The sequence below is a fragment of the Oreochromis aureus genome, linkage group 15 (genome assembly GCF_013358895.1).
Source record: "Oreochromis aureus strain Israel breed Guangdong linkage group 15, ZZ_aureus, whole genome shotgun sequence".
In the NCBI taxonomy this organism is placed as follows: domain Eukaryota; kingdom Metazoa; phylum Chordata; class Actinopteri; order Cichliformes; family Cichlidae; genus Oreochromis; species Oreochromis aureus.
The window spans coordinates 16016868-16042992 of NC_052956.1; the positions used below are offsets into that span (position 1 = coordinate 16016868).

Consider the following 26125-nt stretch of genomic DNA (forward strand, 5'->3'; position numbering starts at 1 on the left):
ACTAATTTAGTCTAAGAAACATTTACTTTTCCAACAGTGAAAATAGAAAAAAAAAATTAAAGTAGTAATTTATCCCACAACAAGGTCCGCATAGTAGCAACAGACAGAACAGTCCAGATGGTTCCCCAAGGGTGAAGCTGGGGAGGTGAGACAGAGTACGAGAGAGTGTGAAACAGAGGCAGGTGTATGTGTGCATGTTTTCTTGCATGTTTAATCAGCCGTCTGTGTGTATTTACATCTGCATGTATCTGAGCAGGTGTGCATGTGCATGGCTTTCTGCAATGTAGAAAGCCATGCACATGCATCATATGAGTGTTTTTGCATATCTGTGTGTATTTCTCCATCTCCCCATCTCTTTGTGGGGGCATCTGTTGTGAACCCCTGCCTCTCACCTCAATTTCCCATCCCACAGTCATGTCTGTCCTTCTTCCTCTTTTATATCTAAGAGGACAGCATGACAGAAGGCAACACAAACTACAAATACCCACTGGTGTTTGTCCAATGTGATGTGTGCTGTTAATTGCAGGGTATGTTTACAGATGGATGTGGTTATGTGTGTTTTTAAGCATATACACATTTCCTTCTGACAGCTGATCTACCTGACAGAAGCTGTGATGTTCAAGCTTTTAGTTGTATGAATAAGTGGTTGAATGGCAGGTTTAGGTGTGTCTTTATTTACTTTATTTATTTGAGTAACGATTTAAGCACATTTTATTTATTTATGTATTATTATGTCAGTAGGGATAGCAAAGTATGCATAATGCAAAGTATTAGGAGTAAGGTTCTAAAAGTCATTTTGTGGGAACAGAAAAGGGGTTTATCTTGAATTTCTTATGCAGTACTGTGCAAAAGTCTTGATCAGTCCCTTATGTCTTTATATTTTGCTAGGAAAATGGGATGTAGGCACAAAGATTGAGACAAAAATACATGGAAATGCAGTATATAAGAGAAAAATAGAATGTGTACAATTCTACGTGCAATTCTTTTTTCTTTGCAATTGAGAGGTGCTCAAATAGGTGCTTGAAACATTTTTATTTTTTTTTAACTGAGAATTTTGAAAAACGCAGACAGTGGCAAAATTCATTCAACCCACTAGACTACAAAAAATATTTGAGCAACAGAATATTTTCTCAGAAGTGCAGTGACCAAGTGGATATCAGCAGTTAATCCTGAAAAGAAGACCTTAAGCAGCATCTGAACTCTTATCAGAACATGAACTCAGAACATGTGTTATTGTTAAATATGCTTGTTCTCAGTCTCTCCTGTCTTTTCCTTTCCTGCAGCGTGCCAGTGCCATACTAATGGGTCTGTTTCTGAGGTCTGCAACCAGGAGACTGGAGAGTGCCGCTGTAAAGAAAATGTGCTTGGACAGAAGTGTGACAAGTGCAGGGTAAGTGTAAAGTTTTCTATACTGACATCCCTGGTTTGTGTTGATGGACTTGTAGACTTTAATTATTCATTTCCAGCTCTGTCTCTCTCTTTTTTAATCTTCTGTGTTTTTTCTTTCTGCAGTATTATACAGGCAGTCTTGAGTATTTCACATCTGTGTTTTTATTTTAATTTATCTTGCTTGTCTCATCACATATAATGTGTTTTTAACCACTGATAATACAGAGTACCGACAGGTCGAAGCTGATTAATATGTCTGCTGCTGCACAGTAAATGAGGTATTATAAGGCAGTCATGACCTTTAGGAGCTTATAAGTCATTGTTAACCTGTTTCTGCAACTTCTCAGCACATACAGTTTTTACTTCACTTGTAACACAACTTAAGCCCCACATACAAAGCTTTTTCATGAGAATTGGTTTACAGTTGCATTGACAGTATTTGCAATATTTTACCTTATAGTTTACATAACACAACGACAGTGTAATTCATTAGTGTGTAGCCTTGACTTTTTAAAAATTTTCTTTTTAACTCTGCTGTTTTTGTTGCCCTGCCTTCTTACTCCTCCTTGTCTATCTATCCTCCACTATCTGTATTCTGATTGGTCCAGCCTAACAGCTGGTGGGATGCTGAGCATCAGGGGTGCATGCCCTGTCGCTGCAGCCCCTACGGATCTATTTCTCAGCGCTGTGACGTCGAAGGCCGCTGCGTCTGTCGCCCTGGCTTCGTGGGCCGACGCTGTGATCTCCGTCGCCTAGGTTACGAAAGGCGGGAGACACGGCGGCCTGTGGAGCGCATCTCAGTGGACTCTGCACAGCAGAGATGGGGGGGAATATCCCGCACGGGTGGTTGTCCCAGGGGCGCATATAGGCCTAAGGCACGGGTAACACGCGCTGCATGTGGATGGCAGTGGTGTGTTTTTAGTAGCATGGATGTGCTTTGGAGATAAACTCTCTTGGCTAAACATGTTGTGGTTTTTGTGCTTGGTTTTAAAACACTGCACGGCAACGGAAGGCAAGTTTATATATAAGGGTTTTATTAGCATGACTGTTCCTCTGTGTGTGTTTCTTTCAATTCTGAATGTAATCAGTAAAATGTCATCCCTCTGGGTAACTCGAGATGTTTGTTGGGGCTGAAAATTGGCGTCGTAAATGTCAATAGTTTTGGCAAATTATGATGTTCATGATGTTTTGTGTTTTGTTTTTGATGTTTTTCTAGAGTAGACACACTAATGAAGCTATTTTTTTCTTTTAGTTGAGCTTTTTTTTCTTTTTTGTTTTCTTTTTTTTGTATGATAACGTCTGAAAAATACTTTTGATTAAAAAATATTGAGTCAGGCTTTATATAATATGACAGTTTAGTTGGCATGGAAATGTCAGAGATCTATTGCAGTTTTTAGGCAGCCTCTAAGCTGAAGACTGATTAAAAAATAAAGGTGACTGATAATGCTAATTTACAGACACATTTTACTCTGCTTTGCTTTGAGTAGTTCATAGTTTAAAAAAAAATATATATATATATATAGTTATGTATTTCATCTTCGACCTTTATTTAGCTGCTTGTATCATCTGTCTAAAAATATTTTAATGATCCATTCGTAAATGTTTGCTTTCTTCTGATTGGTTGCCCCTCACCTGGCTTGAGAAAACAGAATGTTTTTCTAAAGAGATTCAATTCCATTTTATTTTATTTATACAGCGCCAAATCAAAACAACAGTCCCCTCAAGGCGCTTTATATTGTAAGGTAGACCCTACAATAATACATACAGAGAAAAATCCAACAGTCATATGACTCCCTATGAGCAAGCACTTTGGCGACAGTGGGAAGGAAAAACTCCCTTTTAACAGGAAGAAACCTCCGGCAGAACCAGGCTCAGGGAGGGGTGACAATCTGCCAAAGAGATATCTATTATATGGTCTTTAATACTTATATCCAACATTGTATATTTATAAAGATGACCAAAAAAAAAGGATAAGTAATATTGCCTCTACAATTATTTCCTCAGTTTTTCCCGTCTTTATATTTTTCCAGTCTTCTAAAAAGTCTTGTCTGGGTTTTTTTTTTTTTTTTTAACCGCTTTGTCTGAATAGTCTGACATTTGTTTATCCTGGATCGGTTTATACTTTGTCATTTCAACTCACTAACTCGATGCCAATGGTCTGTGTGGTTCTCCAGGCTGGGACTCATGGCCTTACCACAGGTGGAACCTGCATCCCATGTCACTGCAATTCATATGGTTCCAAGTCATTCGACTGTGATGAAAACGGTCAGTGTCGGTGTCAGCCTGGCGTCACCGGACCCAAATGTGACCGGTGCTCGCGAGGATATTTCAACTTTCAGGAGGGAGGGTGCACGCGTAAGCACAGATTTTTTTACTCTGCTTTTCACAGAGGGCTTTTCCTCATTTCAGTCAACAAATGCAAGTCCAGAATTTGCAGCAAAAGTAATGTCAGCAATCCTCCCCCCAAAAAAATCCTCTTTAAATCGCCGTTCTGTTCTTCTTTTTAATTTGAATTTTAAACAAACTAAGATAAAGAAATCATATTTCTATCCCTTCTCTGCCCTCAAGTATTGTTTCTGTTGTGCTCAAGAAGAGGCAGAGTTAAAACAGCCTGAAAAAAAATATGCAAATCGTGACAAAAAGTAATAAATTGGAGCTGCTGCTTTCTGCTACGCTGCAATTTACTTTACTAAAACACAATATACTGTCACTATGGGCATTTTTATTCCAGGTTCAGATGAATGTGATTATACAGTGTTCAACCACACCTGAACTTTAAAAGCCAGACAGCATTTTGTAATATGCTGCAATTGTTCCCATGTACTTTTTTATGTTATGACATGTATTATATACAGCTAAGCAGTTCCCTCAGGTAAAAGGCCTGAGATGGAACCAAAAAAAATCTATACCTGTAAATACACAATGAAAGGAACAAATGAAAGACAGAAGAAAGAAGGAAAGTGAGAAGCAAAGCAATGAGTAAAACATTGCCAGGAGAAACTAGCTGCTGAAGGTCTTTAAAGAGTGAAAACACACACACAATAAGAAAAGAGTTGTTATTCATGCTGTTTGGTCAATAAGGAAAACAGCAAATAAATATTATGTTTCTCGGATATTTATAGGAGACAATGTTTAATAGATCCATCCATCCACTCTGCCTAATTGGTAGCAGAAGCCTCTCCCAGCTTACATTGGTTTATCCAATCAAATATTAGTCAAATTTACTGGAATATCTATTTTAATGTGCAGTTCATCAATAAATGTTTGCTTTAAAAAACAAAAACAAAAGGAGATGACATACTAAACCTTAGCTGTATGTGTGTGTATTTATGCAAATTGCATAACTCTATATAAATGTTCAATGAGGCATTCTTCAATTAGTTTATCAATTTGTCTAATATATATTTACATTTATTATATTAACTTCTGTTTCCCTTATTGCACTCTGTGACTGGTGCTGTGTAAAATTATGAGGGTTCCAGTTCCAATTAATTTTCCACACCGAATGCCAGTCTTCATCCTGTAGCGGTGATTCAAGGTCCGAACCCACTGGGATGTAAGAACAAGCACGCGTTTCTATTCACACCTTAAATTAAAGGTCAAGGTTTGTACATCAGTGATTTGAGCTGGAAGTGGAGACAGAATTATTCTGTGCCGATTAAGTCAGAGTGTAACCCCTAAAAAGAATAGAAAGTGAAGGTATGTGCTGTAAAATTTCAGTATCTTCTATTTATTTAGGAAAATGTTTTCCTTATGTGCATTAAATGTTGTATTTCTCTTAAATTTGCATAAATGACACAGTTACAATCACGGTAGTTGCCCAAATAGCCAGGTGAGTTAACATTAGAGCTATGTTTACCTACCACAACAGTAAGTGTCTCTTATGAGTCTCTGTGTGTATCCTCTGCAGCAGTTACTACCACAAAGGACAAATTCTTCCCTCTAAAAACAACCCCAAAGCTCTTTTCCTCATGCCTGCCATTATTAAACTGGCCTTTAAAATTCAATTTTCGTTGATAGCAAACACACTCACATTTGAGACAGCTGATTTGTTTTCAGCTGCTATGCTCGCTCATCTCTCTTTGCTTTAAATTCTCTTTAACTACCTTTCTGCCTCTTTTACAGCCTGTCAATGCAGTCATGTGGGGAACAACTGTGATGCTAACACTGGACAGTGCATCTGTCCTCCGAACACAATCGGTGAGAGGTGCGATCGCTGTGCTCCCAACCACTGGGGGCATGACATCGTAACTGGATGCAAGGTAGGCTGAACAGTTGGCGTCCACATTAAAGGACACTCACTTATGAGTGTACATACGGACACCACATGCCATAATGAATGGGTTATTGAACATGAAACAGAAATATGAAGGATAATGAAGAATGCTTTATCACTACACAACCTTGGGGCCTTCTGTAATTATAGAAAATATTTTTCAGACAACACATTTTTGTTAAAAAATAATAAATAAATAAATAATTTAGCATTCAGTACTAAACCTGAAACTAACAGGTATGTCTGTGCATTTAATAAAAAGTAATCATTATTTGTGAAATTATAATATATTTTCAAATGTCTTTCTGTTAAAATTAGAAATTCAATATACTCACTGATGCAGGTGTTTAATTAATATTTTACGATAGATGTAAGTTAAGTGATTGTTTGTGTATATGATGTTATTATGTTATGTATAATGTATGTAGGTAATTTTTGGACTACCCTTGCCTTGTTTCCACACTTGTCTCTTGTTAGCTTCTTATAACCTGCTTTCAGTTCTTTATTCCTCACTCAACTGATTTCTCCATGCTCCCTTTCTTTGGCATTTTGTTTTCTATTACTGTGTTGGTTTACTCAGCTTTTTCTCTGCATTCCCTTTTCTTTATCTTGTTTTTGTGCTTTAGAAGGTGTTGTTTTGCTCTGAAACTATTTGACCAATGAGCCGCGAGGCAGCCATAACAGTAAACTATTAGAAACAGGAACAGGCTACTAGTAATTAGACGCTTCAACATGAAAGTACTTTCAAGTACAAGCAACAAGAGAGTAATCCACAGGAGTACACCGGGACAACTAAGAGAAGAGGAATCAGACAAATCTACATGATAAAAAAAAAAGCTCCCAAAGAAAATCAGAAAGCTACAACCTAGATGTCAATGAGGTCTCAGTAAAAGCACAACAGGAAGGAAAACACAGAGTGAGCAAATAAAAAGTTGAATTCAAGGTCATGTGGAGAAAATTAAAACGGATAAAAAGTCACATAATCTGCAAGTATAGTCATGCATCAGCTCATAAAATATTACTGAAAATCGGGTTATTAACTCTAACAGTGTTACTTTGGGTCAGTAGATCAGGATTTCCTATTTAAAAGATTTCAATTCGGAGTTGAAAGTCTTGCTGTGATTCTGTCGTAGTTCCTCTCATTTCAGCAGAGACATAGTTTAAACTTGATGATATTTGTCCGTCTGCAGTCTTTGCTTCTGAGCATGCAAAACAAACGTCTACTTTTTGTTATGTTTTTATCTTCAATTGCAACATCTATTAGGGGAACACGGCATTATACAATGATGTCCACTGATTGATTTTTAGTATGTAAGAAAGTCCCTGAGAAAGCACTGTAACAAGTGGAGGTTCCTCTGTCCACTCATGCATACATGTAAAGTTGTCATGTTCACTTTGTGGACAAAGCTGTGACTGCATCGTTGCACTAAGATACAAGTTTGCATTATACACAGTTACAACATACAAAGTTTTTCTTTGATGTTTTCATGTCTGAATAAAATCTTGTTTTTTTTGTGTGTGTGTTTATATGTAGGAGTGTGGCTGCAATGTGATCGGTTCAGTGACCCAGCAGTGCAACGTAAACACAGGCTGCTGCATCTGTCACGACTCCTTCAGAGGAGATAAATGCAATGAATGCCAGATTGGATACAGAGACTTTCCTCAGGTAAATGGTCCAGATTAAAGCTGCTAATATTTCTCATATTGTCATAAATGTCGCTGTTATCTCTGCTGACATGAAAGAGGAGATGCTGTAGAGAATCCCTACGGGGATTCAGTCATTAGGACTTGATAGTGTTTGTAGCTATAGTTGGACAAGCAAAATAGATTTTCATAGACATGACGATGCTGTTGTCATTAATTTTATGAGCACTGAAAACCTGAATAAAAACCTGGTTTCCTTTCCTATTTATAAAAGTCCAACAGTTTCATGAAAGCCAGTATTAGATCATTTTTATGGCAGAGCCGAACTTTTCAAGACGTGCTGATATTTCTGTAACACAGGTGCCTTTTATGAAAAAGAATTATTTAAAAAAGCATCCTATAGCTTAAATATAGCGACATTTTAATCAAAGCTTAAATGGACATTATTGCCAATTTTTTGTTTTGTTTCAGTCTCTCTTTGATAAGACTTTAAAAGTTTATACATAATCTTATATTTGTCATTTGGCTTTGTTGTGTAGCTTATGATAGAGGAGTTGTTTTGTTTTTAGCACGGTAACGGAATCAATCAAGGAAGACACTCTTTAAAAAGCTCAGAAAACAGTTATTTTTTTACACTTTTCAAACCTGGGAACTTTTCAAACCAGAAAAATTCTGGTTCTGGTGTTTGTTTGAAATTCTCAGTTGACATTGGAGTGAGAAGATAATGGCAACATTTTCATTTTGGAGTGAATTGTTTAGTGAAGCATAAAGCTAGGACACACTCTGCTACCTCCTCTAAGGCCTGTCGTGTTGTTGATAGTGAAACACTTGCTGGTTTTTTTTTTTTTTCCCCCACAGTGCATCCAGTGCAAGTGCAACATTGCAGGATCGGACAGCCAGACTTGCGACCAGGAGAGAGGAGCCTGTGGCTGTGCAGATCGAACAGGAAAATGTAGCTGCAAGGTAACAGCCACCTTTTCACATTATGTTAAAGTCTTATTTTATTCATTTATTTATTTTTCTGGCAAGATGCTGCCAGTGTCCAGTGAATGTTTTTGTGGAAAAGCGAGAAAAAGCATGTGCTGTTTATTATTTCGACTCCTTGCAGAGATGATAGGTTAGATTTTAAATGTCAGTGCAGATTTAAAACCTAATTCGCATGCTTTCGCTGTCCTTTCTGTCTCTGTGGGGAGCCTGCCCATGTTTGTGTTTTAAAGTATATGTGTGTGCGCGTGTTTGTATGTAATTATTCCAGCAAATGTCACCGTGCCGAGTATGACTGACATCTGCGCACGATGACCTCCATATACTGGAAGAGACGTACATGCAAACGTATGAGGTGTGATCAAAAAGTTCAGTGAAATGAGCCAGAAAACTTGCAAAAGTGCGAAAGGACAGAGCAGAACTTCCAGGAAGTGATCTAAAAATAGTTGTGGTGTGTGTGTGTGAAGATAATCTTGGAGGAGAGATCAGATAAATTTTATGGCCTGGGTCCCAAAACGTTGTCATCACACCTTGTACACTAACAGATATAAAGATACTGTCATGGTTTACAGACGAGAACTCAAATGGAGGACATCAGAGGCAGAATGAATAAATGGAAAGTTAATTTTTATTGCTTATATAAGTCCCAAACAAAGAAGTTCAAAAGGTAAAACATAAATCTAAACTGCTGGGAGCCGGGGGGAAAACCAGGAAACACAAAGAATAACTCGGATCACGCCCCACCACACCCTCCTTTATATTTCCCATTTCGTCATGTGTCCGTCAGTGGTACTCTTCACTGAAATAGTGTTGCCACAGAAGATGAGATTCTACCAGTTTCCTGCACAAACCCTTATTTCCCTTGTCGGAAATAGCAATTTCATATTTACCTGCCAACTATACAATGTTGTTTTTCTGACTATCTTTGAAATCATATTTTTTCCATAAGACACAATGTGGCAAAATTACTAAACTTTAACTTGATTTTCTTAATTCGAAACATTTTCTTAATCCCGGTAGAGGGGTCTTTTTGATCATGGTCATATTGTCTCAGTGCAGTAGTAACTACTCTTCACTTGATGAATACTTATGCTTGTATTATCCCTTTGCTGCTTCTAATTTAGCATCTGTATGGGTGCACTGTAGACATCTGATATTTCCTAGATTTGTCCTTTCTGTGTGTCAGAGAGACAGAAATTGAGTTACAGTCAGAGTAGTTAAATGTTCTACCTGAGAAAACTGGAATTTGATTCATCCGTCACCATCATCTCTCTCTGTGTCCTTGAAAAACCCTGACACACACATTTTTACAGGAGTTACACACATATAAAGCTTAAATTTTACACATCTTATCGTCACGTTGACAAGGTGATCACATTACTGCATATGCACTCCTTTCATCATTACCTTGCTGAAAATGCACACTTTCACATATTTGATAGAGACTGGTCCACCTGGCGTCACTTTTCATCTCTGCTGTCACTTACTGATCACATTATGACACACGAAAAAATGCAACATTTTTGCACATACACACACATATACCACCTGATTCATGGCATGTAATGAGACTTTACATCACTGAGTGTCATCTTCTCTCTGAAAAGGTAGGAGGTTGACTTGCAATCACTCGGTCATTAGTAACCTGTCTCCTGTATGTAGACGTCCTGTATGTTAATGTGTGCCTCTCTGCCTAGCATGTGATCTACCTACATTGCATTATATCATCAGGCACATCACTGCTGTTCAATGTTGTGCTTTAACATTAAAACTTAAATGAAATCATGTCATAACTTACTAACCCTTAAATTAAAACTGCAATCTAAATAAATTTTTTAATAAAGCAAGCAGGTGGAGATAAACATTAATGAGCAATCTGGTAGAAAAGTCTTCAGGATATGCATGATGAATGTTGCACATCAAGTCAAGAATGTTCCCCTGGATGAAAGGGAACATGCATGCATGTTTTCTGTCCACTGGTCTTCATAACTAGAAACTTAGATTGAATTCTTGGTAAAACTTAAAAATAGAACGGTTTGGCATTTGTTCACAAAACTTACAAAAAAAACAGACTTCTGAAAGAAAGAAAACCATCAACCTATCAAAATGTTATCGATACCTTCACTTTTGACAGAAGCAACAGAATACAGAATGAGAAACGGGCACTTTCTGTGCGCTCAGATTCAGCCAAATGTATTGGATGAGATTACATCATTCCACAGAACAGTGATCATAAATATACAGCTAAGTAGCCAGGGAGCTTTTTAGAGGGATAAGTATGGGAAATACTTACCACATATTTGTTACATTCTTTTGTTACAGCATTTAAAGTAATAAAATAGCATTGTAAAGAATTATTGCTCTGAAATATTTCCGATATGTGTCCTTGTTATAGAAGCTGCTTTGCTGCCTGTCTGGTAAGCAGTGCAAAAGGTGCAATGCAGGATTATCAATGATGGATAACAGTTTGTTCCATGGCCTCCTCTCCAACCACAGCTTAAAAAGTGTCCAGTTTGCAGCCAATTACAGAGCTCCCCTGATCAGTTTATTTGGTCTGTTGGTCTCATGCGCTTTGATGTTGCTCCACCAGCAGACCACAGCTAAGTACACTGCACTACCCACAACTTACTAATAACTGCTACCACTAACTACTAATAAAATATCTCCAACAGCAACGTGGAATATCATAACTGAGCTGTATTCCACTTTCTGAAGACTAAAGACAGCAAGACATACAAGAAGTCAGTGTGTCAGCAGTGAAGGACAGCAACACTAATGACTTTGGGTACAATTTATTTAAAAACAGTAAGGAAGTACAGTATATAGTGCATTTAGGCATTTAGGTTAACAATTGTAGGGAATCTGAAGAACAATATAAGGAAATAAAACTGTCATTGTGCACCTACCTTTGTGACTGTACAGGGACTGAATAAAGTATAATACTGTTATAAGCATTAGTTACAGTAATTCAGATGTGGGTATGTGTGGATTGTTAGGTATTGCTGTATGTGAGCATGCAGTGGGGTTTTCTTTCTTTTGTGACCCCCCCCCCCCAAAAAAAAGAACTGTTGTTGATTATGATAAACAGCCCCATAATGATTTACTTTTAATGAAGAAATCCTAACGTTGTCCTCGCTTCCTGACTATACCTTCCCACTCTTCCCTCCTCTGTCCTTTCTCACTAACCTGCAGGACTTTTTGACAGAACTCAACATTAATTGGATGATGTTGTGTTGACAGCACTGTAACTTTCCTTTGCAGTGAGAAGGCTTAATGCACAGCCCTGTCCACAATTCCATTTTAGACCAGTCAAGTCTCAGCTTATTTACTCACAATGTAAACAGTCGGTCCAGATTCTTATTGCCACCCCAGTGAAACCAAGACACCAAATGCATTTCCTTTGTTGGATTCCTTGGTAGATTTTTTTAATATGTGATATGTGCAAGCATATAAACTAATCAGTTAAACTTTTTATGACATCTAAGAAAATATTATTTATTAAATTGCTGTAAACACGTAATTAGGTCTACTTCTGGACTGCTACTTTTATCTGAAGAGGTTAGACTTTCAGCCGTGCTGACATCTTCTGGAGTGAGACACTAGATCCCAAGAGTACTATTAAACTAAATGTGCTTTATAGCCTCAAGCAGAAAAGAGTCTTTTAAAGTATTTCCTAAAGAAATATTTTCATTTAAAGTATGCATAGAAAGATTGGCTCAAAGGTTGCTTTAATTTGCTGTGTCACATTTTAGGAAAATGTGGAGGGAGACTACTGCGATCGCTGTAAGCCCGACACGTTTGGGTTATCCCTACGAAACCCGCTGGGCTGCAGCAGGTGTTACTGTTACGGATTGACCCACTTCTGCACAGAGGCGCAAGGACTGATCAGGATGTGGGTAAGTAAACGTATGTGTTTTGAAATGTTTCACAGATGAAAAGACAAGGAAAGTTTATTTTCAAGTCAACTCTGAAGTGAGAAACATTTGGAGGATTTTGGTAGCAGTGTTTTATTTTGTTCCCAAAGAGCTTTCTAAAAAATAAAGTAACCAACAAAAGCTAAATATTGCTGTTTATTGCTCAAAATGCTGGTGATGTCACTAGTGACTTTAAAGCTAATATTATGGTCTGTATCCTTGTTCACTTACGAGCTGTTTTTCCCGCAGTGTGTTGGAAAAGAGGACCTAGACAGTCGTTTTCTAAATTGCCTATTTGATTTACACGCTGTCTACACTAGCTTAACTCATTTGGCAGCCGGCTGCCTGCAACGGACTCTGCATTATACCAGCATTGCCAAGTAGACTCCATGTCCTTTGCTCATTATGTACAGATGATCTGCAGCTTTTATGAACATTTAATCTCAGCAGATTTGATTGCACCTAATTTTGCTCAGTGAAAAACAAAACATTGTGTTTGTGCCAGTAGTCAGAAGCGTTGTTTAACGATTTTCTCCTGTACTGCAGATGGAATTAACAATGTTATAAAAACACACACCTCCAATGATTAAACAAGGTTAAGGGCTTTTATAGCAGCTCTGATAGCTGTGTCTTTTTGAAGACTGTGGATGCTGCATTGCTTGATGCTCGCAGATTAATATCCAGTTATAGGGACTTTCATTGAAATGGCATTAGCAAATAAGATGTGAATACAACATTAAGAGGTAGAGTAAAAATTTAGACTTCATTTTACCCACCAGTAATACTCCATTTGTTCGCTTTTGAATTGGTAAGAACTACTTGGACCTGGAAATTCCTTCTACATAAAATCTAGTTGTTTGTGTTTATAGTTTATATGCTCTTGAGATCTAGCGTTGCTTGCTGCCTTTAAAATCTATTAGGGTGCTAACAGCCTATAGAAACTTACAACAAGTGGGTATCAATACAAGGGATAACAATTACAACCTGATGGGGGCAAAACAAAAAAGCCATGGACCAACAAAAGTCGTGTGGTGTTCACAACAAAAGTTTCGCCTCACATTGGTTTGCAGAAACAAGAAGTCCTGCAGTTGCAAAGCCCTCTGCTACCCACAAACAGGGCTGCTCACAGGCTATTGGAGAGTTAATAGGTGTCTGTAGGTTCTCAGTCATAGGAGACTTAAATGTTTGAGTTGAAGCCATCTGGACTTCTTGAGGTTCTGGAAGATGTTTCACCTCACACCTGAAACTTCTTCAGTTCTGGCAGATGATACGGAGTCCCTGATATTTGACACCTAGTTGGGTTGTCACCTTAGATGAGTCTTTGATCTACTTTATCATCATGTAAGCAGTTAGGATCATGTGGGTCAAGATGTGAGTGTGGGTTCAATGATGGTTGTTCCAGGTGAGCATAGATGTCTTGTTGTACTCCTCTCTTAACCGTCTGTCTTTGGCCAAAATGTCAACATCTGTATCCTCAAAGGAATGTCCCTTCTCTTTTGACAGCAGATAGTCACTTTGTGACTTTGTGTTGTTATTGCAACCTGTGTAGCAAGTATTGAGTTAATAAATTAGCAAGCTACCTAAAGACTAAGATTGGCATTCATAGCTGTTAATGTGTCTAAAATGTATGAAGTTGTTTTAACAATGAAAAGATGAGATTTCCTACACTGTCAACATAATCAAGGAACTTTTCCTGCTGTTCAGTCATCTATTGTACATCTTTTAGAGAACATAAACATAGGCGTGCAAATGACATGTAGCAACTTGAAGTCAAAAACAGAGGTCTGATAGATTTAGAAAGACACTCAGGAAGTTTACAATCAGTTGTTGAGGAAAGAGTGTTTTGAATAAGGCCCCTTTATTGTAGAAATGGTTGCAATCAGCAATAAAGTGCCGTTTCCGTGGTAACCTGTAGAGTTTTAGGAGGGTGGCGAGAGGCCTCATTTGAACAACAACCATTCACTTCATTTATTGTTGACAGGGAGGGTGGACAGACAGAAAGAGAGAAAAAAATGGAGAGTTTATTGGAAAGAGGGAGATTTTTTCTGAACCACTGAATCGTGAGATTACACTGAGTGAAGTGGGATATATACACACACACACTATGAGTGGACCCTATGCACACACACTATGCAAACACAGTACACATGCATTAATGCACACTCTTGAAAACTCACACTACATCGGATTACATTGAGGTTTTACGTACATACAACTTTTTTTGAGGAAACTAGAAGTGTGAGATGGGTGAATATTTAATGAAGATTTGCACCAGCATAAAACTGTAAAAGCTTTTACCTTTATGTGGAATTTCCCTTATCTGTGGGAAAACTAGGAATATTAAAGCACCAGATAGAAGAAAGAAAACACTGTAAATATCTGAAAAAGCAAAAGTCTAGTGCTTCCTTTAAGTCTGTAGGTAAACTGTAAAGACGATGCATTGATTATATATATTATATACGAACTTTGTAATTGTTAAAGAGGTCTTGAACACAGGTGTTTTTGCAAAAGTTTTCCTTTAAACATGAGATGCGTTTTCACTCATTTTCAGTCCAGTCCTTGTAATGTTGTTTGACTGTAAAGCCACTTGATGCTCAAGGGATCAACGACTGTTGTGGCTAACTGTAACAGACATCTTAAAAAACTTATAATCAATTTTTAGGCACTTTGTTACTAGCAACCTTTTGCTAAAACATGCCTAAGATAGCACAGTTTGGCAGGCATAAAAAAGCCTTTCTGCACAAACAAAGGTGATTCCCAAAGAGCTGTTAGATGAAAACTTGGCATATCTCCACATGGTATGCAGTCTCCTTAAAAATGTGACAAAACTGGACAAAAAAAGAGGACAAAAGAAGAAGCAGACCTAAAAAACTGTCACGGGTGCTGACACAGATATGTGAAGTGGTGAGGAGTGTGGACCCAAGTGCAGGCACTGATGACTGAGTAGCTGTGAGTGAGTTTTATTTACAGCGGGGGAACGAAATACAAACAAAGGCAGAGCATCTTAAAGTCATGAACTTGAGAAATAGAAAGACATTTAGCAGAGACACGGGACCTCAGATATGCATCTGGTCCTTCAGTTGATCCACTGTTGATCTAGAAGCTATTCTTAGGAAGGAAAGCTGAGATACAAGAAATTATACAAGAACTGGGCAGAAAATCAGTGGCAGCAGGTCTTATCAAGTGATGAATCCAAATTTTACATTTTTGGTTCAAATCGATCTGTAATACCCTGTCATGCTTCGGCCTGCATTTCAGGCAATGGAGTCAGGGTTTTTGTCAGAATTGATAGAATCATGAATGCAGAAAAGTGCCGTCAGAGTTGGTGGTACCATTGGCAGTTATCCCAAACACAATCAGTCAAGGATTGGCCTCCCTGGAGTCCGAACCTCAACATTTCCGAAGCAATGCGGAATCATCCTGACCGAGATTGGCGCAGAAGGCAGTCAACCTTCCAAGAAGAGCTTTGAATTTCCTTCAAGAAGCGTGGCGAACTATTCCTGAAGACTACTTACCAAACATAGCTAGAATGTGTGTGTAAATGGGTGGATGACTGAATGTGTAAAGTGCTTTGGGGTCCTTAAGGACTAGTAAAGCGCTATACAAATACAGGCCATTTACCTTTTTTTTTTTTTTTTTTTTTTTTTTTTTTGCACAAACTCAGTTTATATAGTGCCTTAATACAATATTTAAATTTATGTTTGCACGTGTTTCAATAAATTTCTCATTTTCCTAGCAAAATATAAAGAAATGAGGGGTGGCTCAAGACTTTTGCATGACTATACATATTGTAATATAGATAGACTGCTACCTGTGACATCCTGGCGTTATGGTTTGACCTGCCTCATTTGCCGTGATACACTAAACACTCAGATTAAAGCATTAAAAAGAAAAACATTCTTAATGATACACTGTTACTTAAACAGATATATGAAGGCAGCAGTTTAATATCTGATAAGGTCTGTATTTACACATTGTTCAATGACAGTACAGTACTTATTTTTTACTAATTGTTACCATTAATTTGATTTCTTTTTAGATTTTTGTTAGAAATCCAGTACTCTATATTAATGTATGCCATAGTAATAAGTAGTAATAACTTATGAGTAACAGTTAAGTAAGAAGCGAGCAGTTTCCCATTTCATGTGTGACTACCTCACTTATACAGGCAATATTCCTAGTATATCCATGCTTTAGTGACTTAATAGATTCCAGAAAATCTGTGCACCCGACCAAAAAAACCCCTTCCATAATGCCTCAATATTACTCACGCAATATCCACATATCAACACTTCTGGACAGATGGATCTTTTTTTAAAGTGTTTCACTGAACCACAATCCACAGTCAATAATAAACTGTGATATTATTCGAGTAGTATTGAAATATATACACATAAAATGAGAGATGGAGGGAATGGGAATGAAAGGGGTAGTTTTTCTCCAGATTGCTTGTAATAACTGAGATATTATTTACATATCAAAGAGAAAGCTTGGCACATCAGGTTTAAATTATATCTAGAATGTAAACGAACAAACTTTGATCACTAAGAGAAAAATTTTAAAATGATCAATTTACTGAAGAAAGAAACAAACACTTCCTTCACTCATTAATAACCCACAGGGAAAAATGAGATTTCTTCTGTGTTGTTAGTGGGTTTGTTTTAATGAATAATCTGTTAATGTGTTGCTTTAACACATTTTTGGGAGTGAAGGTGTTCCCTTGTACAAGACATAGTGTAAACATGGTAAAGAAATTCTTCTTAATGCATTTAGGTTCAGAGCGCGAGTAAAGGTCATTGTTATATCACAGATAAGTCTTCAGACCTCAAAGGATGAGAAGTATGCCAAGAACTATTCAATCTCATTTGAAGGATTCTCTAAAAAACTCCCATCATGTTTCAATCAAGTGTGTGTGCAGGAAGTGCCTCCGTTCAGACCGTTTTGGAGGCCAAATTACAAGACTGCAAAGAGAGAAAGGAAATCAGAGAAGCTGAAATTTTGTCTGGGCATCTCAGACAAAAGCCATTTGAAATGGTAAAAAGATCAAAAGATGGTGATGAAAGAGCTTTGCTTGAGTCAGCATCGTCAGGAGGTGAAGAAAGTATGTGGATAAACAAGACAAGAAGCACCACTCTGTCCAGTTATTGTGACACATTCTGTTCACTCGGATACTAGAGGCTACGTAATGAAATTGCTGCTGAACACAGACTCCTTCACTGCTCGTTAGAAAGATTTTAACACGTTCACATTCGTTAGGCTTATGCCATTGAAAGTAACTGTTGTACATATTCTAAGTACTTGTATTATGCTATTTAATTTTCTAATAAACAGTACAATCAGGTACCCTAACAGTATGAACAGAAAACAGGATTATTCTCTTGAACGATATCTTTTGGAGTTATTCTGCTGGGTTCCACAGGCCACTGCATTAATATTGTCATGGTTGTGTATCCCAGTTAACACTGAAGCCGGAGCAGACGGTGCTCCCCTTGGTGGATAAATCCAACGCCGTGGAGACGAGAACAGGAGTTAGCTTCCAACATCCTGAGATCATCGTTCATGCAGAACTTATCACCTCAACTCTGTCTGAACCCTACTACTGGAAACTGCCTGAGCAGTTCAAAGGCTCTATGGTAGAAAATATCAGTGTTTTTTTTGTTCATATTATCTTGGATTTTACTGTGGTGTTTACAAGATAGTGTGTGTATAGTGATAGACACTAACAAACATCATGAATGAATGTCTTTCCAAATATAATTGCAAAACTGATGTCACACCTGCCATTCATTAGAATAATGTACGTCCGTATATTGCGTACAGATCCATTGTTTTGCATGTATGTAAGACAAAACGGCAAGATATTCATAGAGAATCTCAAAAATAATGCTCAAAAATCTAATAAGTACAATGTTGGTGATTGTTTTGTGTCATTGTTTCTCTTAAGATCACAGCATATGGGGGGCAGCTGAAATATGCTGTGTACTATGAGGCCAGAGAAGAAACTGGTCCTTCCTCCTATGAGCCTCAGGTCATTATTAAAGGTGGTCCTAACCACAACATGGTGATGACACGCCACATAACAGGACTCCAGATTGGTCAGCTCACCCGCCATGAGATTGACATGACAGAGGTACAGTAATGGTTTAGAGGTGATAAGGAAATTCATAGTAGTAGTAGCAGCAGTAGAAGTAAATACTGTAGGAATAACTTAGGCTTTTTAAAATTAATTGTTTATTTTACTCCATGCAAACAGGGATTCTTAAACTGAGTGCAGTGATAATGTTGATTGTTCATCGTGTGTGTGTGTGCGTGTGTGTGTGTGTGTGTGTGTGTGTGTGCGTGCAGCATGAGTGGAAATTTGCAGATGGTCGGACTATGACTCGAGAGGACTTCATGGACATTTTGTTCTATGTGGACTACATCCTAATTAAGGCATCACACGGCAACTTGATGAGACAAAGCCGGTAAAAAACACACACACACACACACACACACACACACACACACACACACACACACACACACACACAAAACAACTTAATCCTGCATCTCCACACATTGGGACAATAGCTAAATAAACATTACTTTAGTAAAAGTCTTCAGGTGCAATAATGCAATTATTTTTAAAATCTATTTTTTTTACTTTACTTTTTTGGAGTTTTGTTCATTAAACTAATAACTTCAAAGATTCTTGTTTTTTTTTTTGTGTGTGTGTTTTTTTTTTTCTTTTCTCCCAGTATTTCAGAGATCAGTCTGACAGTGGCCGAGGAGGGCATACCAACCAAAGAAAGCGAGAAAGCCCACCAGATAGAGAAGTGTGATTGTCCAATTGGATACTCTGGACTTTCCTGTGAGGTGGGGACACAATGAAATACATGCATGCAAGACACTTCACCCGTTGTGTACTGGTGGTGGTCAGAAGGACCGGTGGCGCCAGTGTCCGGCAGCCTCGCCTCTGTCAGTGCGCCCCAGGGTGGCTGTGGCTACAATGTAGCTTGCCATCATCAATGTGTGTGTGAATGGGTGGATGACTGGATGTGTAAAGCGCTTTGGGGTCCTTAGGGACTACTAAAGCACTATACAAATACAGGCCATTTACCATACAGCTTACAGATGGTGGGTATAGTGCTCCATAGTATTTGCAAGTAACTGTTTTTTTTTTGTTTTTTTTTTAATTCATCATTTTAAATTTAAAAACAGGTGAAACTTGGAGACTATCTCATATAGAAAAGACTTGAGAACATCTCCCTAAAATGAGGCAGCATGGTTTGCAAAGTATCTGAACAAACCAAAAGACTTATGGAACGATGTCCTTTGGACAGATGAGTGGAGATATTAGATTGTTCTTTCTTTTTGCTTCTGCCTGGGAATGCCACATTTTTTTAGCTGGGTCCTGTAACCCAATATGAGTTGTGTGTTAAAATTAATTGAGTGCAGCTGAAAAAAAGCACGCAACATTAAAACGAATGAAAAAAGACAAAAGTACGATAGTGTGAGATTCTTACAAAAAAAAAATCACAAGAAAAACTGTTTAAATTAATAAAAGTTCAACATTAATCACAGAGTGAGCTGAACTGGCTGCTTCCTTCAGAGCTCAGAAGAATTAGTTTTTTTTTCCTGCTTCTCACACAATGAGAAAGAATGGGGGGGGAAAATGGGCACACAGACATGGCTTTCAGTACGCAAAAGTTTCCAATTTACATTTCAGCATTTTAAGCCTCTCAGTGCCTTTCAGACCCTCCTGTTTTTCTATTCTGTTTTTTATTCTTTTACTTTGGTTAGTCAGGATTAAGCCTCACTGAGCATCTCCTCCACTCAGTTGCGATTTTGTCCGAGCAAATGACTTTCAGCTGCATCCAGCTCCTTTGCTTAAGCCACAGAAATCTTATAGCTGTGACTCAATCTTTAGTCTAATGAGGATTTTGAAGACACAGCTTATGATACACTGACACGACAGTTCAGGCTAATTCTGCTAGGCAGCAGTGCCCGAAAGTCGTTTAGGCATTATTGTGTTTATCTTAAAGGTATACAAGGTCTTCTGGCAAACTTTTAACTGTGTTCTTCAACTTCTATTTCACTTTGTTGGATTTTATTAGGTGTGCAGAGCACATATTTTCTGGAAAAAAAATAACTTAAAAGCTACAGATACTATTAAAAATGGCATCTAAACTTAAAATGTTCAGGTTGTTGAGGGCTTAGCTGACAGATGGCCATTTCTATTTGTAGCTGCCGACGTTGTTAATAAAGTATTTTTAAACAGGCGTTTAGTGCTAGCACAGGGAACAGATGGCTCTTTAAATGGACTCCATTAATTATTACTGAGCAGGAGAGAGAGGAAGAGAGAGTTACCTTGCATGTGTGTGTCTGTATGTGTGTGTATGAATGGATGTACTTTTGTGTGTGTGTGTGTGTGTGTGTGTGTGTGTGCATTTGGCAGGTACATGAGGGTGTGTGGGTGTGTTCAAAAGTTACTGAAGGGAGACACCTTTGTGTGCGGAAAAAAAAGAGAGCGGTCAACAACTGCCCAGAGAAGTAATGATTGGGGATTATTATGTGAGTGTGTTCCAGTGCCAGGCACAGTTTGATGTTACCGTGGGAACGCACCGCCATCAAACCTGTAAAAGTCTACTTCTATTTTTAATCTTTGTCTCTGATCTAAATCTCTGCTCCCATTATCTCTCCGTGCAGGAGTGTGCTGCAGGATTCTACCGTCTTCGCAGCGGTTTCCTGGCATCTGCTCCAGCGTCCAGAGTGCCCACGGCTACAGGCATGGCCAGCTGTGTTCAGTGTCAGTGCAGTGGGCACTCCTCCTCTTGTGACCCTGAGACATCCATATGCCAGGTAACTGTGTGTGTGTGTGTGGGCATTCTGCCGCTGGAGACCACCCTAGAGCCATATGCTGAGCAGTTTCTGGAGAAAAGAGGTGGATGAGGGTGCCATATAGGTGTGCAAGTGTGTGTTGGAAAGGATGTCTGGTATTGTAATTAGCCCTGCAATAATTAACGACCTCCAGCTTTCTCATATTTTATGTAATTTCCTCTTCTCTGGATCTCACCCAAAGTTATGTCTGAATATTTTTTCAAGTTAGGGCTATTAGTTACAAATAGTTACTGTATATAAAGCTATGGCTGTATGAGAGAAAACAGTGGTTGGAGACCAAAGTTATTGCAACTTTGTGTAATAAACATATAATCTATTTGCCTTTGAAATGGTTGCTTCAGTGATGGGGACCAGGTCTGCGAGTGGTCAGTTGCCATCAGACTGACTTTAGCAATCTAAGGGCATAAGACAGAGTCAGACTCCTATCTGTTTGTGATTGAATTTAAGAATTGCATTGCATGCGTTTCTGATTAACTGTGGTAGATTTTCAGAAATTCCTCCACATAAAGTGACATAGTTGATGCAGGATTGCGATTTAGCTGCAAAATGACAAAATGAATCCTATTACAAAGAGATGTGTTGCAGACGAGTTAAACTCATCGGTGCATACTGGCTTCGATTGTAACCTGTTGGCAGTCTGTCTGCATTAAAAAACACTTTCTCAAGTTGCAGTCTGAGTAAGACCGTGATCATTTGGAGACAGGCTGGGTACCATCGAGCGACCTGTGGAATCCTTGCATTTGAAAGTGGTCTTTGCAACTACTTGCAATCAGTTTCCAGTGGGGAAAAAAAACAGTACCAACACCAGGCACTGATTTTTGTGAGTCGTAAGGAAGTCGCTGTTGTATTTTTAATCTAGTGTGAGCCATCAAAGGTGGTTTATAACATCATCTAGGGTAGTATTGATAGAATTATTGGTTTATGTAGTTAGCTATTATCCATGGCTTGCTGTAAATAGATGTTCAATATTTATTTAAAAGGGTTTAGTTGCTCAAGCTGTGTTTTATTTACCTATGTTAGATTAGGGAACCGCATAGTGTGTTGCTGGACCGATCAGCATACCTCTGTGAAAATACACATGCTCATATGCATGCCCTACTCATTGTGAAACCAAAGAGTTTTTTTAAACCTTATTTTGTTAATTTCAGTATTATTTACTCGGATACATTTTACATATACATTTTTGTTCCTCATGTAGTCAGAAATTCCCAGTATTTCTGCAAATTTGCTCATAAAAATCTAAAACCTTATCTTTCACTTTCAGATTTTAATGTAACTTATCTACGACACTGACGTGACAAGAAACGAGTGCACACAGACAAACCGTTTGACTTAAACAGCTACTGTTTTGATACTCTGTTCCCAATCACCTGCTTTGACAGGTTATACTCAGCCTGCAAATTAATGGAATGATTTGTTTGTTGAAGTTACAACTTCTTACTTCATTTCTTACATGTTCTCCATTTCTGTTAATCTAATGACACCTTAACGCAGTGGTTCCCAAACTTTTTTTGGCAGGCCCCCCTTTTTTTTCAAGAAAAATGTTCGCGCCCCCCACCACCTAACCCCCCGCACAAACACATCCTCCAACCACACACACCCATATTTTGTTTACAAACTCCATTGCGGTTTATTTCACACCTCAAACATTTAGTAAACAATTAAGCAAATACAAGTAAACGGCAATAAATTACAGGTAGTAATAAAATATACTACTAACTCTTTTACCCTACATCCACACCTACACGGGTATTTTTGAAAACTCAGCTGTTTCTATGCGTTTGGGCTTTTCGTCAACACGTAAACGGCGTTGCAATTCACCGAAAACGGAGATTATTTAAAACTCCTTTTTTGCGTTTATGTGTGGACGAGGATTACAGAGTTAAATCACGCAACGTCAAAGGTATGTGCCTCTTTTCACGTCACGCTGTGCGCCACGTTATTGTTTACATGAGATGAATTGCAGAATGGCAGATAGAGACAAAATACTGTTAATCTGACTATCTGCAGGTTTTACACGCTTACATACACACGCAGTTACTGTCCCTCCATTTAGAAAGGCAGAGGCGTCACGGTGTCATTATTTTACGTGTAGTTGTTTTTTTTTTCCTGTGTAATAATTTTCAACATTGCTATCAATACATTTTTCAAAAAATGTCTCTCTGTGCAAAATGGGTTTAAACACATAAACAGCTGTGAGATACTGTTTGTCCGTGATTTGAACGGGGGAACAAATTACGGCAGGATCAGCCTGATATTATTTGTATCCCACTGTAACTTTACTGCATAAAGAGCTAACATGTCCAAAATGTCAGGAGTAGTTAGTTATTACAAGAAGTGTTTGTGAACTAAAAATCAAGAATGTGGGATACTGTTTGTCCGTGATTTGGAGAGCCCAGCGCTGCTCCCGACGCAGGGAAACTAATTTTGCAGGGGAGACCTACCTTGGCACCTGTGCAGGTGAAGCCAAAGGGAAGATATGCTTCACCATATTTTCTAGTCTTTGGCTTGGAAGGAAGTTGGTTTGGAAACATATTTGGCGATGCTTCATCTCCTGCTTTGCGTTTGTGTGGGAGCCCTGTCAAAAACCTGTCCACAGTGTCCAGGCGCTCTTTTTTTTTTTTTTTTTTTCTTTTCATACCACGCCCCCCCTGCAATGGCTCTGCGCCCCCCCTATGGGGCGGGCCCCACACTTTGGGAACCTCTGCCTTAACGTGTTGGCATCATGTCAGAATTAGCACCTTGGCCACTTTTCTGTGAAAGTACTAATTTACAATTAGTAACCATTAGTCTTATTAAGTATTAAAATACATTTTAGTCCAATCTGGGTGATACTGTAAATATTGTGTACTACACAGAGTACCCTGACTCTCCATTTATCACTACTAAAAGTATGTTTGGGTAAAGCGATGAAGTACATTAATGTGAAAATGAATCGTACTTGAATGGTAGAATGCTAAATGTAATATTAACAGATTTCCAAACAAACGGGGGTGGTTGAATTCTCATGGAGCCCTGTATACCCTTTTGCATCTTACTTGCAACTGTTCATGGCAGCTGGCTGTCATCCCAGAGCATGTTTATGCCTCAGGTTTGTGTCCAGTGCAGCTCAATTTTTGTTCTGAAAAGTTTGCTTGACATGCTTAAGGACATACAAACAGGACAACTGAAAGAGTCAGCTAAAACAGTGTTTTCATTCCAATTTGTTTAGGTTGTAATGCATCCATGTATTTGTTGCCCACTGTCATTTTAAAGGAACATTTTACTGCTTTCATTCTTAAAGGAACAATAATTCCCTTCCAAATATGGATTTAAACCACAAGTCCTAAACATTCACCATAAATTCATGGATGAAAGAATCAAGTAATTATACAAGTTTTGTCCATGCTCAGCTTAATATCCCAACTTAAGTGTGTGGTTATGCACTGTAGTAGACTCTTTTTATCCCCCCCCATTTTCAGTTTCTTTTACTGTCTAATTTTTTTTCAGTTTTTCCATTTTCTTCCATGACTTTCATCTCTGCCTTTCTTCTGCATTCCTTGTGTTGTTCCTCCTTCTGCCACTCCTCCAATTTATATTTTTTCACCTCATTCACATCCCCTAAATTCCTGTTCTCCTTTCCCTAGTTATATATTTATTCCTGTCTTCTTCCATCTTCTTTCCAGTCTTTTGTTTCTAGCTTTTTCATTTTTCTTTTCCCCCAATCCTCCTTAACACCTCCTCTCATTCTCCTTCTCACCTCTTTGGTTTCTCTGGTTTTACCAATTTGTTTCTCTCTCTCTCTCTCTCTCTTTTTACTACTTCACACCCTCTTCCTCTGCGTTTCATTTTTGGTCCCTCTCTGCCTTCCAGACGTTTTGTTCCTTGCCCGTTTCTATCTTGCTCTCCATAACAGCAGCATCATTAGCATTTTCTAACCGAGCGGGCTAAATTGAAAATGCTAAACGAGTTTGTTTCTGTGGTAATTAGCGGTAACGAGGAACACAGGAAGTTAATGGAAATGACTTGCCTCGTTAAGAGGCGACTTCCTGTTGTACTGATTGAAGTTCCTATTTATAACAAACAATTCGAACACATAGGACAGGACCCTGGGGATATGAAAGAGAGAGGTGTGTGTTTGTGTACAATATGTATTGCCGTTTAAATTGCGTGCGTTAATATGATTGAGCTCACAGTGAGTGTTTGAGGGTGGAGGTGGAATAGGGGGTATTTTGTTGTGTGTTCTAAGTGCCTACAGTCTGCACATAATGTACAGATTTACTCTATATTTATATAAAAAACATGGCGTATTTTGTCATGAGATGTACCAGAATACAAGAAGGAATAGACACAGTGTCCGTGTGCGTGTGTGTGTGAGACTTTTATAACAAGCATAGCTAAAAATAAACTACAAAATAAACAGAAACATCTGTGGATATGAAAATATTTTAGATATATTTATGTCTCTGTGTGTTGTTGTACCCTTGAGGCTATCCGAACAACAGCAAGAGTGAAATCCTGCGAGGAAAATTGGTATTTCAGATGGCCTGCTCTTGAAAAAGGAAGCTTATTAAAGTCGGTGACGTATGAGATCGCACCTGTCGGCTAGCAGCTACTGTAGCTGGTTGCTCTTGGTCTCACAGCACCTCATCATGCAGGAGTGGGACTGAGGCCAAAAACCATGCATTATTATGTGTGACCAGCTATATTTCTTTTCAGAAACGGTCTGTCTTAGATAAAAGTTCACCAGTGCAAAAGCTTGTACTGGATCAGCAACTGTAGGTGGTGAAGGAAGCGAGTAATGATTTCCCACAGAGATTCAGAGCAATCTACACTCACTGTACACTTCTATTAGTTACAACTTGCTAGTACCGGGCGAGACCTCTTTTCCCTTCAGAATGCTCTTAATTCTTTGACTCAGACATTCAATATTTTTCTGAGTTTTTAATCCTTATTGCAACATCACCTTGCAGTTGCTGCAGATTTGTCAGCTGCACATCCATGATACAAATCTCCCATTCCACCCCCAGATCTTAATCTACTGGACTGAGATCCGGTG

The 26125-nt window shown here is 38.4% G+C and overlaps 1 protein-coding gene across 7 annotated transcripts in view; it reads left to right on the forward strand.

Annotated features, from left to right (window-relative positions):
• The window catches only part of lama2 (laminin, alpha 2), a 202470-nt gene that overhangs the window by 118425 nt on the left and 57920 nt on the right, over window positions 1-26125 (forward strand). For all 7 annotated transcript variants that reach the window (XM_039599289.1, XM_039599293.1, XM_039599291.1 and 4 more), the window contains exons 22-32: window positions 1284-1390; window positions 3564-3744; window positions 5515-5651; window positions 7200-7331; window positions 8168-8272; window positions 12046-12189; window positions 17664-17840; window positions 18152-18337; window positions 18553-18671; window positions 18945-19062; window positions 20896-21048. In XM_039599289.1, coding sequence (XP_039455223.1) covers window positions 1284-1390; window positions 3564-3744; window positions 5515-5651; window positions 7200-7331; window positions 8168-8272; window positions 12046-12189; window positions 17664-17840; window positions 18152-18337; window positions 18553-18671; window positions 18945-19062; window positions 20896-21048 — 1559 coding nt within the window. The remainder of the gene's footprint in view (window positions 1-1283; window positions 1391-3563; window positions 3745-5514; window positions 5652-7199; window positions 7332-8167; window positions 8273-12045; window positions 12190-17663; window positions 17841-18151; window positions 18338-18552; window positions 18672-18944; window positions 19063-20895; window positions 21049-26125) is intronic.